The 19515-nt window shown below is 35.5% G+C and overlaps 1 protein-coding gene across 11 annotated transcripts in view; it reads left to right on the top strand.

Moving 5' to 3' along the window:
• Positions 1-6567: 6567 nt before the first annotated feature.
• Lrch3 (leucine rich repeats and calponin homology domain containing 3) overlaps positions 6568-19515 on the top strand; it is a 165863-nt gene continuing 152915 nt past the window's right edge. For all 11 annotated transcript variants that reach the window (XR_013092533.1, XM_076868930.1, XM_076868935.1 and 8 more), the window contains exon 1: positions 6568-6829. Coding sequence is in view for 10 of the 11 variants with exons in the window: in XM_076868930.1 (XP_076725045.1) it covers positions 6568-6829 (262 nt within the window). In the remaining variant the exon portion in view is untranslated. The remainder of the gene's footprint in view (positions 6830-19515) is intronic.

Consider the following 19515-nt stretch of genomic DNA (forward strand, 5'->3'; position numbering starts at 1 on the left):
GTGGCTCTTGGCATTATTCTCAGTTTAAAATATTGGTGTTTCAAGGCTGTAAATGCATATTTACAAAGTTATCTGATAGGGCGTTGGAGAAGATCTGATGTAAAAACCTGACAGTTTTCTGTTTTATTAAATGAAGAAAGCATTTAATGAAAGGAAGTAGTAAGTTGAAGGACCAGAAACTTAAGTGAAAAACTTCAAAATCCAGGTTTTAGGTATACTTTTTGGATTTAGTGAAGTCTTTCTAATGTCCACAAATTCTTGACAGGTAATACTATAAAAGCCTTATAATTTTAAAAATGAATTGAGTCCCTTAGATATTTTGATAGTAAAATTAATAGCCATAAAGTACTACAACTCTTATTCAAAAGTTGAAATTTATAAATTTTAAAGCTTGCTAAATTAAACAGTTTATAGCTCCCGAAACAAAAATATACTGTAAATGTAATAAAGAAAAAAATGCAGAATTGCAATAGAATTACATTATAACCTTGTATACCTTTCACTCTGATTTCCAGTAAGATACAAAGTTCAAATATATGAGGAAAGTTTTTTCCCTACTTTGGAGGGGTCGAGGGAGTTATTCTATGGTGCCAAGATAGTGCTATGAGTCTTCAGCTAGTTGTATACTATAAATTATAGTAAAATGCCAAAATCCAGCAAAATGCTCCAGCTACAAGTTTAGAAGTTTGGTCGTTTTGAAACTTGACCTTTTGGTTTCCTTTGATGTTCAAACCTATAAGGAAGTATTAAGTTTCTCTGGCATATATTATTAGTGTTGACTTTTCCTATAAAACAAAACATTTAGGTTATCACTTCTGCCTACCTTGCATTGTATACTACACATCATTGTCTCATGCTCCTTGGTTTACTTACTGGTTTATGCTAGTCATGGAAAGCTATCAGTAACAGTTTCATGCTTATACCAAAGAATTATATCTGATCTTTACTATCTGGTATTCTGCCAGTACTTCTACTTGATAAGGGATTATTGGAAATCAGTCACAGAATTTGAAAATAAACAATTCTCCTTAGCTATTCGGTACTTTTCATAGAGGCCAAGGACTCATTGCAAAACATTTTTCAAGTTTAAATACGTAACATTGGACCCAAGAACAATACATTTTAGACAAGTTTAGAATTGCTGGTATCTTATTTTAAAGCAAAGGAAAAACAACTGGGCATGAGTTTTCTGTTTTTAGAATAGTTTGTGGAAAAACAGTATAAAAGTATTCTCATTTTTCTGTTATTTTAAATATTATTATATAGAGGTATTATTAATGCCATTTTTTGGAAAACCTGAAGAATTGCCCCAAATGTTGAAAGTAAGTGCATCAAATAACAAGTGTCTTTGGTATATTAAACTTGTTCTTCATGCATCTGTAATTTAATTTTCTTTCAAATTTTTCCTAAATTAAAACTCTTTGAGTGCTAACATGTTGGATATAAACAAAAACATGCAATGTTGAAAGAAAATATCCTTCCTTGGAATGTCATTGTAGTCATCCTTGTTCAGTTCTTAAAGTTTGTTTTTGTTTTTGTTTTTATTTTAACAGGATGCAATTTAAAATTTCCTTTGCATCAAGGTGTATGCAAAACATTGATGCAGTGCATCACAAAACGAAGTTTGTATTTAATGAGGAGGTGCTTTACACTGTACTTTTTGGTGTTTTTTGGAAAAGTTACATTTAGATCTATTCTGAAGCTGTTCATTTTTAACAAATAAAATGTAACAGGTTTCACATGATTTATTCTTAGCTATGAAGATTGAATTGTGGTTTTTAGATTGTGTTATATTACAAACAACTTTGTAGTAATTATTTACATATATAGTTTTTAGAATTTGAAGTGTTAACTACCAGCTCATTTGTGAAGAACTTTTATTTACATTTATAACTTTTAGGAACTGAAAAGTTACCTATCAGCTAAATTGGCAAATCAGTCTAGTCTCTTCTATTGGCTTCCTTTTAACTCCTTTTGACTATTTCATTCATAGCCTCCAAAGGAGGTATCCAGGAGTAATTCAAAGAAGGAAATCAGATTACTTACAATGAACCTTTAGCGATCACCCAGTTTTAATTCTTCCTTTTACATCTTAATAAAGTGAGACCCAATATATTCCATAGAATGCAGCAATTGTGTTGAGCCTCAGATCTTAGAATTCTCAGTTTATAATAAACTGCTTCTGTGAATTGAATAGCCACCGAAAGTAGAGTGTTATAAGGCTTGTCAGCTATCTAAGAATTGGTTATAGCCACATTTTAGCATTTGTAACATGGTAAGTAAACCTCCTATACCAGTGTTGACCAGTACTTCATTACTTTGGTGTTTGAGTTAGGGAGACTTATTAGAAAAGGTCAGTGTTCTTTCTAATCAGACACTATGTATTTTTTTTAAACATGCATAAACTTCACCACAATTTTAATTGGAAGCAAACCATAAAACACTTCTGTTTTTGTTAGATAGGCTTATTGTAAGTTGCAGACAATAGCTTTGTAATTCACTTAGTATATGCAATTTCAGGCTAATTTTTGCTTATTTTCTTCTTTTTTTTTTTTTTTTTTCCTACAAAGTGGTAATAAGGAAACTAGCTCACTTGGCACTATAGAGAATGAATTCCATACATTCCAGATGCAGGCAACGATATCTTCTTTCCTGATCAAACCTTTTACCAGAATTCCATGACTTTTTTTTTTTTTTTGGTCACTATTTAAAAAAAAAAAAAACAACAGCAACAACCAAGCATATGATTTAAACTTACCTTTAAAGAGTTCTTTTGGACATAGGAGTTAGACTTTGTTGTTATTTTTGGGAGGTGCGGGGGTTGACAGGTACTAGGGATTGAACTTAGGAGTGCTTTACCACTGAGTTATATCCCCAGCTCTTTTTAAATTTTATTTTGAGACAGAATCTTCCTAAGTTGCTGAGGGACTGATTAAATTGCTGAGGCTGGCCTCAAACTTGCCATCCTCCTGCCTCAGCCTCCCAAGTGATGGGTATTAAAGTGGTGCACCACTATGCCCCGTTAATCTTTTTGCAAATGACACTTCAATATGAACTCCAAGCATTTGACAAGAATTTTACTATTGTAAACCATTTGTGGGGATTTAAAGATTATTTGCTTGGAAATTACATATTTCTAATATTTTCTCTCACCCATGTCAATTTACTACCTGAAAAGCTTGATTAAACAAGCAAGGTATGTCTTTTTTTTTTTTTTTTTTTTGGTACTGGGGATTGACTTGGGTGCTTAACCACTGAGTCACATCTTCAGTCCTCTTTAATTTTTTTATTTTGACACAGGGTCTTGCTAAGCTACTCTTAGGACCTCATTAAATTGCTGAAGCTTGCTTAGAATTTGTAATCCTGCCTCAACGTCCTCATTCACTGGGATTACAGGTGTATGCCATTGCACCCAGCTATATTAATCTGAATTTTCTTGTATATAGTTTTAAAAAATCAATTATTAGTGCTTCTTATTTGTTACATTAAAAAGAATGAGACCAAGATTTTAATCCCAGTGTTTCTATGTCTTAAACCATGATGTATTTCTAATGAATAGTAGACAGGAAAAGACTTATTTCTGCATGATGTAGTAAGGTGCAGAGCTGAAAAGAGCAAATGAGATTTGAGTGAAACCTTTGCTCCTGTTACTGAATGAGTTAACTTTTAGCCTGTAAAACAGGCTGAAATGAATGAAGCAGGGAAGTTCACTGTTAAGACTGAATAACACCCACTGCCTATTTTTTCAGCTTCTCCCCTAGAGCAATAGTTGAATAAGCTGTAGATCGCTGTAGCCCTTTTGTTCACAGCCTTTTTGTAACCATCTTAGTCACTTTTCATCACCAGATTCTGGTGAGCTCCCTACAAAGATTCCCATTACTTTTGTTTTTTCCTTTTTTTTTTTTTTTTTTTTTTTTTAAGAGCTTAATGGTTATTATATGTAGTAGTTGGATTCATTCCGACTAACTCATACATGCAGGGAAATCTATTTCAGTTCATGATTCCCTTCCCCTCTTTTCCTTCCCCTTTCCCCTCTCAAGACTCCATTTCTGATATTCTCATAGAATGCTATCACCTTTTTGGAGAAAATTAATAGAGAGAATTCACTTACATTTTAAATTTTCTTGAGGTACCAGTTGAAACCTCAAGTCCTTAAACATCTCAAAAATTACCCCTTGATCTATCTTTCCTGGCATTTTTTTTTTTAAACCTAGAATTGTTTTCACAAATTGTATATGTAGCATCTTCATTTTTCCCCATATCCACAGTCCTTTTTTTCCCCTTGTGGTACTGGGGATGGAACCCAGGGGTGATCTACCATCTTGCTACAGTACCCACCTTTTTTATTATGTTTTGGCAACATTTCACTAAGTTTTGAAGCTAACCTCCAACTTGGGATCTCCCTGCCTTGCTTCCAGAGTCACTTGAGATCATAGGTGTGCGCCATTGTGCCAAGCCCACAGATCTTTCTTTTGGTCTTCAAATACCTATAGACTTAGGTAATCTTAGACTTGGGAGGCTGAGGCAAGGAGGATCTCAAGCTCAAAACTAGCCTCAGTAACTTACATAGCAATTTGGTGACCCTGTCTAAAGGGCTGGGGATGTGGCTTAGTGGTAAGGGGCCCCTGGGTTCAAGCCTCAGTATCAAGAAAAAGACCAAAAGTTTTTCTCCCCTCCCAAACTTTTCTCCTATGTGAGTACATAACCTATCTTCTGTCTCTGCTGTTTTCCATTTATCCTTTCTATTTAATTCCTATTCATCAGCTCTGAGGTATGAGATACAGCTTAGAGTTTAATATATTAAGGACCTTAAATCTAGTCTGATAAAACTCAATCTATAAATTTGGTCAGTTAAGGATTAGCATAGTATGTTGCAAATATAAAGGGATATGTGTGTATGAGGCCATATTAGTAAGAACTTGTCAGAATGTGTAAATGTGGAAGGTGATGATGGTACATTTTGGAAAGAAACATCTGGCAACTGATCTATAACATTGTAGCATTAATATGGAATCTATGAGTAAACAGTCATTATGGTTGAAGTCTCAATTATAAAATGAAGTTCTGCTCTAAAAATAACAATTTTAGGAAAACTAGTATAATGGAAACCAAAACATTCATTAATTTTACATATTAAGTATGATATATTGCCATTGAATTGACCCACATAACAGACATCAGTAATTTATTAAATTTGCTGAAGACACTAGAATGTAGTATTAAGAGTTCATAGAAAAATTCTTTGAGCAAAGTTGTTACTAATCAACTTTGGCACTGAGTTGCCAAAATTCCTAAGTGCAAATGGGAATTTAGGAATTCAGGGAAGTATTAATCAAGGTTTTTTTTTTTTTTTTTTTTTTTTTTTTTTTAAGAGTTCGGCCTTGAATAATGGGTGAGATCTCTACAACCTTGTTTTCTTTTGCTCTCTGACATGAACTTTCCCATCTGTGACTTCAGTGTTCTCTATATATACCATCACAAATCATAGCCAGATGTGTTTATGCTGATCTTTCAATATGGAATATTGCTCTCAGCTTCTAGCTTATTCTACTTAATTTTTCAGGATTGATTGAAAATTTTATTCATAACGCAAATTCCTTTTCTCTGAACTCCGATAGATGATCCCTTCCTACCCCACCTCATCCTCCCTCCTTTTTATTGTTCTTACGCACTTATATGTCTGGATTTCACAATAAAATTAGATTATAATCAGGAAAATGACTGAATCTGACAGGCTCTTGTATTTTCAGTGAAAACACTGAAAAACATGCTAGACCCTGATTGCAATATTAGCGAGGTCTAATTTGTCTAAAATGAAGTGATATGTTCCACTTTTACATTACTTGAATGGTTTCAAATTTTGAGCGTTTGGTTCTACCTTTAATTCCCACATTTATAGTCAGAGCATTTCTCTTCTCAGTTATGGTTCCAAACAGACATACATTTTAGACTTTAGTATTATTCATCTTGCTCTTACAACCATAAAATCTTGTCTAAAGGACAATTACGATTGTGTGTCCTCGTAAGAGTTCTTTTATAAAAGGGAGGATATTTATATAACCCTTTCAACAAGAGTGATGGAATTTGGAGCCAAATTAGCACATAATTTTTTCCCTCAATCACATAGTAAATCCGCAAATCTCTAGTTGGATCATCTGTTAGTACAATGACAAGTTGAGAAACGTTTTAGATTATATCCAGAGTTCACTCACACTCCCCAAGTTTCTGGCAGCAACAGTGCTAAGAAAGAATCTTTAATCCTAATCCTCTACTCCTGAGGGAGGCAGGCAAGGTTTTGGTGAGGAGCGTTAAAGATATTTTTGTAGAGATGTGTTAGATATGCTACTGTGAGCCATGTAGGGGGCTACTGAAGGTTTGCGGGTTCCGTTTTGATTTCCCTTGAAAAATCTCCATATGGGCGGGGGCAGGAGCCCGGCCCAGCGAAGGGGCATCAAAGCTCTGCCTATCAAGGGAATTGTCCCGGGTCTGGGAGCCCCTGTCCCCGCCCACCCATCAGTTCTGTTCGCGCATGCGCAGAGGGGCGGCCGCAGAGTAGTCGGCTGGGAAATGGCGGCCGCGGGCTTGGTCGCTGTTGCAGCGGCTGCTGAGTACTCTGGCCCAGTGGCATCGGGTGGTAACCTTTCCGTCGTTAACTGCGGCCCGAGCCTCGGGGCGGGCTCCGGTCCTGGCCCAGGCTCGTGGAGCCGCTCCCTCGATCGAGCTCTGGAGGAAGCGGCAGTAACCGGGGTGCTGAGCCTGTGCGGCCGGAAACTGAGGGAGTTTCCCCGAGGAGCGGCCAACCACGACCTGACGGACACCACCCGGGCGGGTGAGCGGGGCTGCGGCATCTCTGACTACTTGAGACCCGGGCGCTGGGGAAGCCCTCCCACTCAGGCGGGGTTCGGGGTAGTTAAAGCAGCTGGTCCCACAGGCTTGCGGTAGGGACCCAGGTAACGGGGGAAAGACGTCTGCCCCAGTCCACCCAGCCCTCTGGGCCTGCGGGCCGGACACCTCGGCGCGAGGCGGCGCGCGGCAGCATCTCTCAGGGAAGGGGACCAGAATATTGATGGATGACTTTTTAGTCTCTCCTAGAAAATAAACCAGCTGCCACTGCTGAGGTAGAACTTTGCCCGCCAGTTTCTGCAGGCCCTTTCGGATTTGGGGTGCCAAATTGACTTCGCTGAGACTTGGGAGTGCAACACCCTCTTAGATTATAGTAGCAGGAGTGTCATCTCTGGTCGCTGTATTGTCAGCTAAGGAACGATCTCCGCCCTGGCGTTTTTTGAAAGTGTTGTTTGGGGTGGGTGTCTGTGCGCGTGTTCAATGTGAACTCAAAAGCCGCAACTTCTTTCTCCGCCTCGGTCTGGTTGACTCGCCAAAATTACTTGTAAAAATAACTAGAGCCCACCCTTCAGTTCCTATTACTTTTCAACTCCACTCTTCATGTCTTCCAGAAAAAAGGGGGGAAAATGAAGGGAAGAAAATTACTTAGAAAAGATAGATTGCCTATATTTGTTATTACCTTTTACTTTGAAGTATTACTTTGCTTTCTACATATTTTTGAACACAGAAAAGAAAATAGGAAATTAGGTCTTTTTGGTTTTTTTAGTGGTAGGAAACAATGTCTGGTGAATGAAGTACTCAGCATTCTGTAATATGTTTCTCTTGTGTTTAAAATATAGCTTCCTCAAGGAGTAGATTAAAAGTTGAGTCTATTCATTCTTTACACAAAGGAAAACAATCGCTTACACATGATGTATTAAAATATCTTATTTTTATGTAGTGCTTTTGCAGTGAGAGAATGTGCAGTATTTTGTCTCTTATTCATTCCGTTTTATTTATTTTGTAATCTTGCAGTTAACACCTTTCCTATGTTTGTGCACTCATTAAAGACTGTTAAGTGTTACATGTGATTCACTCATGTTGGAAAAACAAACAGAACTGTTAAACTACTTCAAGAAATTAATCCTTCCAAAGAAACTTTTCCCGTAGTGTAAAGTGGAAGAAATTAAATGCCTGCTTATTTACTCTCTTTTTGGAACAGTTGTACTGAATTTGTATTTTTTAAGTGAATGATATTAAAATTAAACTTTCTTGCTAAGGTAAATGTGAGCAGTCACTTGTCTTTTGTATGTGTTCTGCCAGACAGAATCTAAATTGTCATTCAGACCACAAATTTTTTGATTCTGTTGAGGACCTGACTATGTGACAGTGATTTCATGTTGTTGTGAGTCATTTTAGTGTTACATTAAACCTGAATCTAAGAACAAGTTGATTATAGGAGTATATCTAGATCATTATCTTACCTACTTTTAAATCGTTTTAGGAGCAATATGTTGAGCTTTTAAGAAATATTTTATTAACAAAAGACTGAAGGGTGTTTGTGAAGATTAATATGTAATCCCAAGGAAGTTTTATGTTACTATGGTATGATTTTTTTTTTTTTTAAGTGTTCTGGGCATTGAACCCAGGGCCTTACACATGCTAGACAAGCACTCTACCACTACATATTCCCAACCCTTTTTAGTTTATTTTGAGACAGAGTCTTGCTGGTCTGAAAATTGTCAATCCTGTATTAGTCTCCTATGGAGCTGGGATTACAGGCATGTGCTATAAATGCTGCATTGTGCTCTGAATTTTTATACATGTTATTATCCACACTTTTATACCATAGTTCTATATAAACCAGTATTTTTGATTGATACTTTATCTGGTCAAAAGTTTTGAAAAGAAGATTACAAAGTATATTATAGACTTACTTCTAACATCTTTGGCAGACCTTGGTAATTTGAACAAAAAGCTTCTAACACATAATTTAAAGCTGATAACATCATTTTTTTGGTTGTTCACTATTTATGCTTCACTGTTAGGTATTTTAGAACACATTGCTTTCAACAGCCCATGAATTAAGTATTATTATTCTTACTTTACATGTGAGAAATTAACTCAAAGTCATATAGCTAGTATTAATGGTAGAATTTCAACCCAGGAACATCTATTTTCTCTATTATGTGAAGCAGCCTTTCCATTTGCAAATAGGTATACTTTCCTGTTTTTACAGATAATGAAACCAAAGTTTAGAAATGTTAAATAATTTGCTTAAAGACCTGTAGCTAAAGGGTAGCAGGGGAGAGAATATTAGTCAGGATTGGAGCCTTGTTTGAGGTAACTCCAAAATCCAGTCTTGCTTTTTTGCATGTACTTGATGAATTCAGATTTATACTAGCTAAAATATTTTGCTTAGACACTGCAGGAAATTTAAAGCTAAGTAAAATTACATCAAAATTGCTTCATAGACTGTTCTTTCGTAGTGTATAGAGTATTCATGGTAGAGCTGCTGTCTTTCAAGAGTTCATATCCTAGGAAACAGAACATATTACTTTATCTGTTTGTAATTGGACCTGAATATAACTTATTAGGAACATTTTCTTAAAGTTTCTCCTCCTGTTTGTTTTTTAAAAAAACAAGGAAAAGAGAAATGTGTATGGGAATAGGTGACTGCATCCAGTGAACAAGGATCAAGGATCAATCTTAGAGGAAACTGCATAAAAGTTCTTGGAGCAGAAAAGATATAACTTGGGTTTGGGTAGGTTGAAATGAGAAGGAAAGCCATTCCAGATTCAGTGGACAGCATGCAAAAAGTTTTAGGGTATAGGAGTCATCAGTTAGTTTTGCCAATCCACTATTCATTCCCCTTTCATCTGATAGCAATAACTCAGTTTTCCTGAGGAACCACTCCTCTCAGTTACATGAATCTCATCCTGGCACAGGATATTCACATGACTCAGTCCTAACTGTTGGCCAATCAGTATAGTCCATTGCTCTAGCTACAGTGATTGTTCAGAGATGAACACATTTTTCTATCAGTACACATGAATGTTAATTCTGATTTTTTTTTTTCTGAACTATTGAGAAAGAGGCATGCTTTGAGCTCTAGAGTTGCTGAGAGAATAGAATACGAGCTTGCCAGTAAAAGGAAGGCAAAGCCAAAAGATGAAAAGAAACGCCATGTTCTAAGAGACAGTGTTTGAACAATGGGATCAATAGCCATGCATGAAGTTAGTGCTATACTTGGATTTTTAAATTACGTGAGCTAATAAATTCCATTTTCTGCTTAATTTCAGTAGAATGCTTTGATACAAAATAAACCAACAGTGAGACTGCTCGATGTTGTGGTGAGGCCATTTTGGTCAGAAGAAATTATTGGATCAGAGAATAAAAGAGCACCCTTTCACATATCTAAGAAGCTAGATCGATGATAGATTTAGACACAGGTCAACATTTATTCATTTATTTGTGCATATTTGGTGATTAAGGGACTTTGACAGTTGTAGGTATACAGAAAGGACCAAGAACTTAAGTAATCTTGAAAAGAAATAGGTAGGTGTAAAGATTATTTGAATTAACTACTAGCAAAACTTCTATGTATTAGGTATTGTGCTAAGTAATTGGGGGGCGCAAAAATAAGAAGAGGCCTCATGGGTATTTAACAATCTAGTAAGTTGGTTGGCTCCAGAAATAGTTGAAATCTACAAGGGAATGAAAATAGTTCATTATGGACAATGAAAATGTACAAATGCTGATTGAGTTTACTTAAAAAATATCTGAACCATTAAATCTGGTAATGCTGTTGCTAATTGAAGCTAACTCTGAGCTTTGTGTTGGTCAGCTTTCTTGTTCTGTGACAAAATATTTGAGATAATATTCTTTTTTTTTTAAAGAGAGAGAGAGTTTTTCTAATATTTATTTTTTAGTTTTCAGTGGACACACCGAAACATTTTTTGGTTTTTTTGTATGTGGTGCTGAGGATCGAACCCAGGCCACACGCATGCCAGGCGAGCGCCCTACTGCTTGAGCCACATCCCCAGCCCCGAGATAATATTCTTAAAAGATAAAAAGGTTGGGCTGGGCATGTAGCTCAGTCATAGAGTATTTGCCTAGCATATATGAGGCTCTGGGTTCAATCTCTAGCACCACACATAAACAAGCAAACAAATAAAAATAAATAAATAAAGAGGAAAGGTTTGATTTGGTTTTTGACTATGGTCCCTTGATCTGTTGCTTTGGGCCTATGGTGGCATAGTGCATCCTGACTGGAGCATGTGGCAGAGGAGTTTATCCCATGGTTTATCACAAATGTTTATCACATGGTGGCCAGAAAGCAGAGAAACAAGAAGGGGCTGAAGTCCCAATTTCTCTTTAAGGGCACCTTCAATAACTTAACTTTCTTCTACCAATTCCCACCTCCTAAAGGTTCCACCATTTCTTGGTAACACCCGGAGTGGGGACCAATCCTTCCATGCAGGAGACATTTCAAATCCAAACTATAACAAGCTCTTAATATATTTCAGATATTGTGTTAAGATGTAAGTATTTCTCATGAAGTTATAGCAACCATATGAGTTGTAAGTACTGTTTTTCATCCCTAAAAATGTTGAAACTCAGGAGATTAAGTAATTTAATCAAGATCTCATAGCTAATAAGTGATAGAATGAGGATTCTAATACAGATACTTGTGGTTTTGAACACAAGTCAAACTGTCAAAGAAGTTTGAATCATAGATTTCTGTGATATCTTTAAAGGGTTGATAACACCTCTAGTTAATCATGTGCAGCAAATAGAAATGTAAATCTGAAGTTTTGGAGTACAGTAGGGCTACATCAATAAATTCAAGAATCACAGAATTTTTAAGATTCTTGAAGGAAAAGTGGAAAGAATAGAAAAGCCAATTGCCAGCATTTATAAGGCTAATTTTTTAACCTGATGAAAAAAACAGAAATGAGATTCCATAACCAGACTTGTTCTAGACTTATAGAATCATAAAGCCTAAAAACCATCTAAGTTATTTTATGTAAAAGAAGCATTCTCAAATGATGTGCTTAGGTTTTGTAGTGAGGTGGTATACTGTTTCACAGAAGGCAAGCAGGAGTCATAATTGAAGCTCTAAGAAATCTCTTTTGAGTGGAAGATAGAAAAAACAAGAAACCAAGCACTCAGCATTGTGAGAAAGTATATGGTTGAGCATAGGATGGGGTTGGGGAAGGAGACCTAAGTAAGATTACACACACACTAAAGAAAACAAATTTAGATGTACGGGGTATGCTGAAGTAATGCAGTATTATTAAAAGTCATAAGGATTGAGACTTTATGAAATAAATACTTGTTTCTTAGGTAAGAAGATGATGATATTAAAATACCATTTAATTTTTCAAGGATGCAATCTGGAACTCACAAAATTATGGTTTTGTAATTCCTGGAAATATGCACTGGAGTGCCAGGTCTTAAGTGGAAATATGGGTTCTTCTTGGATCCTCATTGTTGTCTACTTTATATCAGTCACAATACATATACTATAAATTATTCTAGGACTGTGTTTTCCAGTGTGATATTCACTAGCTATATGTGCTATTAGTAAAAATTTTTGGCTTCAGGTGCAGTGGCATACATCTGTTGTCCTAGCTATTTGGAGGGCTGAGTCAGGAGGATGACCACTTGAGCCCAGGAGTTTGAAGCCATTATGAGCAATATAGTGGGATCACTTCTAAAAAAAATTTTATTTACAATTAAAAAGTTGGGGACTGAGGGTGTAGTGGCAGATATTGAGACATAATGTCTTGAATAGAAATGAAATTTGCTTCTGTATTATTTATTTTATAAATCATACTTCTTTGGGCATTTAGGCTATTTCTTATTTTGCATTTTTATAAAATAACACTTTGAGTATCCTTTTATATAACTCTTTTCTTATATCTCTTATTATTGCCAACGAGTAAATTCCCAGAATTGGAATTGTTTGAACAAATAATAGGCAATTTTAAAAACTTATGCAAACTTAACTTACAAGCAGAGGTCAAAAGCATTTCCTCATGGAAAGTGTTAAATATTAAAGCCTGGCTATGTTTACAGGCTACCCACAAACACTTGTTTTTGAACATGATAGTCAGCCTAACTCCTATTTCATAATTCTTTATATTTGACAGCCATGATCTCCTGCACGTCTCTATAAAGAGAGAGGAGCTGGGCTTTGTGGCGGACATCTGTAATACCAGTAGCTCTGGAGGCTGAGGCAGGAGGATTGTGAGTTCAAAGCCAGCCTTAGTAATGGCTTGGCACTAAGCAACTCAGTGAAACCCTGTCACCAAACAAAATACAAAATAAGGCTTGGGGCTGTATGTAGAGTGCTTGCCTTGCACATGTGAGGCACAGGGTTTGATCCTCAGCACCATCTACAACTAAAAAAAAATATTAAAAAAAAAAATACGGCTGGGGATGTGGCCTAGTAGTTGAGTGCACCTGAGTTCAATCTCTGGTAACCATTCCCCCCCAAATTAAAGAAAGAGGGAGTGTGGTGGAGAGGGGAGAAAATGATAAAAAAAACTTTATTGAAGTACTCCTGCCATGGAGATCTGGGCTACAGTGATTGAAGTTGCTGTATAAGAAACTTGCAATTTAGAGGCTTGGGTTTTGTTTTGTTTTAAGAACTTCATTCCAAATTTTTATGCTTGTTTTAATATAAATCTATGGTTTTAAACTAACCATTAGGGATGACCAAAAGAAGTAATTTGCTATAGTGATTATTCTTTTTGTTTTTCCATAATCTACTTTCATTGCATACCTCAGTTTCAGAAGTACTGTTCTAACCAAGCCTTTATGGAAATGTGCATTCAGAAGCCAAATATGGGATACTAAGAATACACTTCAGAAAGTGTAACATTTATAATTCTTATGACTCATTTTACAACTGTGTCTACCATTTACATTTAAAATGAAGCATCTATATCTCTCTATATGTATCTATATTCTCATCCCCATGCTTTCTTTCTCTTCTGCCTCATTGTTTCTGATATTGAAACAATGGGAAAGAGACTTAAGAGGTAAAAGACTTGTGTTACTTAAGTTTCATGCACACACATATGTGTGCTTTATAAAAAAAAAGACAAGGTCACAGGCAGGGCAGGGAGATCATGGCTATTGAGTATAAAACTGAAATAAGATTGAAATTTAAATTTTTGGGAAATCCAGACTTAGTTGTACTTTAATTATTTTTTAAATAGGAAGTATAAATAGTAGGATGGATGCCTTTAGGAAAGGTGAGAAAGATGAGTTATTGGGACCACAGAATTCATGTTGAGACTAAGAAGAATGGCAACAGCATCAGAGCCAAGAATTTCTTAAGTTCCAATACTTTTTACAGTGCCTGTCTTAAGGAGCTGATGGTTAATGCTATCTCATAACATCAAATACTTTAAAGTAGTATAGTAGCATATAAATTTATTATTCCCATTTCATTTATGAGTTATTCCAGTCATACTTGGAAAAAAATGTTTGGTAAATGTAGTCATTCACACAAAGGAATATTATTTTGAAATCCTGATGAAGCCAGGGGTATCAAATATAATGCTGCTAATTTTAGAATCATAAACTAGTCCTAAAATTTTAAGGTATTTCCTTACTCATTTTTAACTTTCTTCTTTGCTATTCTAAATGTCCAGGTTTTTGTTTTCTGAAGAGTCTTAAACCAAGGATTTAAATTGGTTTATTTAAACTTTTTTTTTTTTTTTTTTTTTACAAAAACTTGATTATAGGTTTTTCCATTAAAAACAGGTGTTTTTGTTGTTGTTGGTGGTGGTGGTGGTGGTTTTTCTTCCCCTGGATACTAGGGATCGAACCCACAGGCACTTTACCACGGAGCAGCATTCTCAAGCCTTTTTATTTTTTGTTTTGAAACAAAGTCTCACTACATTGCACAGGCTGGCCTCTATCGTGTGGTCCTTCTGTCTCAGATTCTCAAATCCCTGAGATTACGGTGTACACCATGATGCCAGGCTACAAGAGGTTTTAGAAAATGATTTGAACATCATAGACAGTGAAAATAAGTTACAATGAAAGAGAGGACTTATTTCCAATAAATATAGCAAATAAATATGCAGAGCATATGTAGAATTTATTCAGACAAGAAAAAGATAACCAAATAGAAAATTGAGGAAACACTTGAAATGGTAGAACTAAAGAGAATTCCAAAGTGCTCAACCACTAGTAATTAAAGGAATGGAAAATAAATCCACACTGAGGTGCTATTTTAAAAGCTGATAATACAAGTACTAGGAAGAATGTAAAACAGTGGGGACACCTATACAATGCTGATGGGAGTATGAACTGGTAAATTGATTTTGAAAATAATTAGGCACTATTTAGAACAGTTTTTAAAAAGCATATATTCTATGGCCCAGAAATTCTACTCTGACATATATACCCCAAAGAAATTTGTGTACGTGTGTGTGTGTGTGTGTGTGTGTGTATGTGTGTGTGTATATATATATATATATATATATATATATATATATATATATGCCAGGATATGTGTATAAGAACATTTAGAGCATTTCTTATATTTGACAAAATAAAAACAATTCAGGTGATTCATCAAAAAAGTGGATAAATTAATTGTGGTATACCTATTTATATGATTTCACAGCAGTGAAAATGAGTGAGTTACAATTGCATACAATTACATGGATGAATCATAAGAAACAATGTTGAGCAAATGAAGTGTGACACAATATATGTTTTCATATATATGAATACAAATATATTCAAATCAAGTTCAAAAACAGGAAAAAACACAAATTCTAAAATAAAGAAAAGCAAGGAGTGATTACCTTAAAAATAAGTGGTTACTTCATGGGAGAAGGGGAAAGTTATAATTGGGAAAGAGTTCTGTCAATTAAGGGTCAGGATATATTTCTGAATCACTAGAAGTGTTTTATGCCTTAAGCAATGTGGTGATTGCATGGTTGTTCATCTTTTATTTTTTGTAAAATTGAACTGTGCATTTATGATTTACTCAGTTTTCTTCATTTATGTTCTGCTTGTTTAGGCTAACTTCTACTTTTCTTTTTTCTTTTCTTTTTTTTTTTTTTTGGTACTGGGTATTGAATCTAGGGGCACTTAACCACTGAGCCACATCCGTAGCCCTTTTTATATTTTATTTAGAAACGGGATCTCACTGAGTAGCTTAGAGCCTTGCTAAGTTTCTGAGGCTGGCTTTGAATTCACGATCCTCCTGCCTCAGCCTTCCAAGCTGGTGGGATTACAGGCATGTGCCACTGAGCCCAGCTAACTTCTACATTCTTAACTTATATATTTCTCATAGCAACTCTTCTTTTTGACTTTTTTCCTTTTCCCTCATCTTGCTACCATCCGTTCTTCCTCAGTTAGGCACTTCTTTTCTTGCTTCATTAATTCCCTGTGCTTACTTCTCTATTGTCATGAACAATATTGTCTTTTGTGGTATTTCCTTGTAGGAAATATATTAGCCTTCTATTGCTGTATTTAAAAAAAAATTACCAAAAATTTAGCAGGTGTGGTGGCACACATCTGTAATCTCAAGAAGGTTGAGGCAGGAGGCTTGTAGTTTTGAGGCCAGTCTGGGCAACTAAATATTTTTAAAAGAGGCAAAAGATTGGTAGCGCACTTATCTGGTATGCCCAAGGCCCTCAGTTCAATCCTAAGTACTAAAAAAAAAGTTACTGAAAATTTAGCAGCTTAAGACAACACCCACTTTATAGTTGTATAGGTTAGAAGTCTAGACTAAGCTAAATTAATCAGTCTCACAAGGCCAAAATCAATGTTGGCAGGTTGGGCTTTTATTTGTGGAGGTTTGAAGTAAGAGTTTGCTTTCAAGCTCATTCAAGTTTTGGCATAATTCACATCCTTGTGGTTATGACTGAGGTTCCAATTTCCTTGCTAATTGTAGCTTCATGCCACTTTAAGATTCTGGAGGACATTTGCATTCCATACTACATGACCCTCTCTATATTCAAGTTAGCCGTGATATGTCAATTCCTTCTCATGCTTTCAGTATCTTTGACTTCCTTGTCTGCTACTGTCCAGGGGCTTGTGATGAATTTGGGGTTATCCATATTCATTCTCTCTCATTCTTTCTCTCTTTTTCTATCTTTTGGTAGTGAAGATTGAGCCCAGGGCCTCATATATGCTGGGCAAGCACTCTACCTCTAAGTTATATCCCCATCTCAGAGTATCTCTCTTTTGGTTAAATCCAAGGTCAGCTGATTAATAAACTTAATTTCAGTTGCAAAATACGCAAAAATACCTTCCCACAAAGAAGATAATTGGAGAATGATATGCCATATTTAAATTCACAGATCAGGTGTTAGGATGGTGTCTTACTCCATTTCATACTGCCATAACAGAATACCACAATCTGGGTTAATTATAATTGACTCATGGTTCAGGAAGACAGCGACTAAGAGGGTTGCTTCTGACAAGATTCTTCTTCCTACATCATAGCATGCACCTCTTAAAGGTCTCATCTCATAATGCTGTTACAGTGATACCTAAATTTCAACATGAGTTTGGACGGAGACAAACATTCAAACCATAGCAGATGAGAAATTTACAGAGGGATGGAATTTTAGGATTCCACCTAACAGGTTCTGCCTTATCTCTTTATTGTACAGTACCTGCTGCCTTTTGGTGTTTGTTTTAATTGAGAAATAAAAATTACATATGTGTGTGTGTGTGTGTGTGTGTGTGTGTGTATTTGTGTTGTACAAAATTATGTCTTTATATGTATACATTGTGGAGTGGCTAAATCAAGTTAGTTATATGGCACTTAACATAATGTCCTCCAAGTTCATCCATGTTGTAAATACAGGATTTCTTTCTTTCTTTCTTTTTTTTTTTTTTTTTTTTAAGGCTAAAGAGAAAGAGTGGGCTGGGGCTATAGCTTGGTGGCAGAGCGCTTGCCTAGCATGTGTGAGGCACTGGGTTTTATTAGCATCACATAAATTTTTTTTTTAAAAAAAAAGAGAGAAAGAGTTTGTGTGTATGTATGTCTGAATGAATATATCACATTTTCTTTATCCGTTCATCATTGAGGGATGCTTAGGTTGATTCCATATCTTGGCTATTGTGAATATTGCAGTGAACATGGAAATGCTGGTATCTCTTCCATTTTTTCTGTCTTTGGGGTATATACCCAATAGTGGAATTGTTGGATGATATGGGTAGTTCTGTTTTTTAAATAATGAGGAACCTCTATGTTGTTTCCGTAATGGCTATATTAATTTACATTCCCACCAATAGTGTACAAGGGTTACATCTTCTCCACATCTTACCAACATATGTTAGCTTTTGTCTTTTTGATAATAGCCATTTTAACAGGTGTATGGTTTGTAAATATTCTCTCCCATTCTCTAGGTCATTGATTGTTTTCTTTGCTATGTAGAAGCTTTTTAGTTTGGTATAATCATTTTTATTGCCTTTTGGGGGGGGGTCTTAGACAAAAAATCAATCCAGACCAATGTTTTCCCTGTTTCCGTATAGTAGTTTTACAGTTTCAGGTCTTACATTTAAGTTTTTAAGCCATTTTGAGTTGGTTTTTGTATATGGTTTAAGATAAGGATCTAATTTCATTGTTCTGCATACAATTTTCTTAAGACCATTTGTTAAAGATAGTGTCTTTCCTCCAGTACATTCTGGGAAGCTTTCCCAAAAATCAATTGACCAAAAAATATGTGGATTTATGAGCTTTTTATTCTGTTCTTTTGATCTATGTGTCTGTTTTTATGCTGCTGCCATAATGTTTTGATTTATTATAGCTTCATAGTATATGATGTCTTTCTCTACATTCGTTCTTTTTGTTCAAGGTTGCTTTGGCTATTTAGGGTCTTTTGTGATAATATAAGCTTTTTAGGACTACTTTTTCATTTCTGTAAAAACATGTCATTGGAATTTTGACGGAGGTTGCATTGAATCTAAAGATTGCTTTGGATGATATGGACATTTTGACTATTATTCCAAACCATAAACAAGGAATATCTTCATTTTTTGGTCCTCTTCAATTTCTTTCAACAGCATTTTATAGTTTTCTTGGGCTAAGCCATTCTTGCATCACAAGTGTAAATCCCACTTGATGAGTGAATTTTCATTTTAATATGCTGTTGAATTCATTTTGCTAGTATTTTGTTGAGGATTTTTGCAACTATATTCATCAGAGATTTTAGCGTATTTTTTTTTTCTTGTGCCCTTTTCTGGATTGATAGGATCATGTTGACCTTCCAAAATGAGTTTGGAAGTTTCGATTCTCTTCAAATTTTTTTTAAAAGAGTTTAAGAAGATAGTTTTTAAATGCATCTTAGAATTCAAAAGTGAAACTATCAGGTCCTAGACTTTTCTTTGATGGGAGAGTTTTTGTTATTGATTCAGTCTTCTTACTCTTTATCAATCTGTTCAAAATTTCTGTTTGTTTATGATTCAGTCTTGGTAGGTTGTATGTTCTTAAAAATTAATCCCTCTTCCAATGTACTGAGCATACAACCCTTGAGTGTTGTTGAATGAATGGATGGATGGATGGATGAATAAGAAAGGAAAAAGGAAATGATTAAGAGGCTGTTCAGAGGCTCTCTGAACTTTGGAATTGATAATAGCTGATTTCTGTGTAATTAGGTTTAATGGGGGATCCCTGGGACTTTAATGATAGTGTGGAATTCA

Source organism: Callospermophilus lateralis, chromosome 10 (assembly GCF_048772815.1).
Source record: "Callospermophilus lateralis isolate mCalLat2 chromosome 10, mCalLat2.hap1, whole genome shotgun sequence".
Lineage (NCBI taxonomy): Eukaryota > Metazoa > Chordata > Mammalia > Rodentia > Sciuridae > Callospermophilus > Callospermophilus lateralis.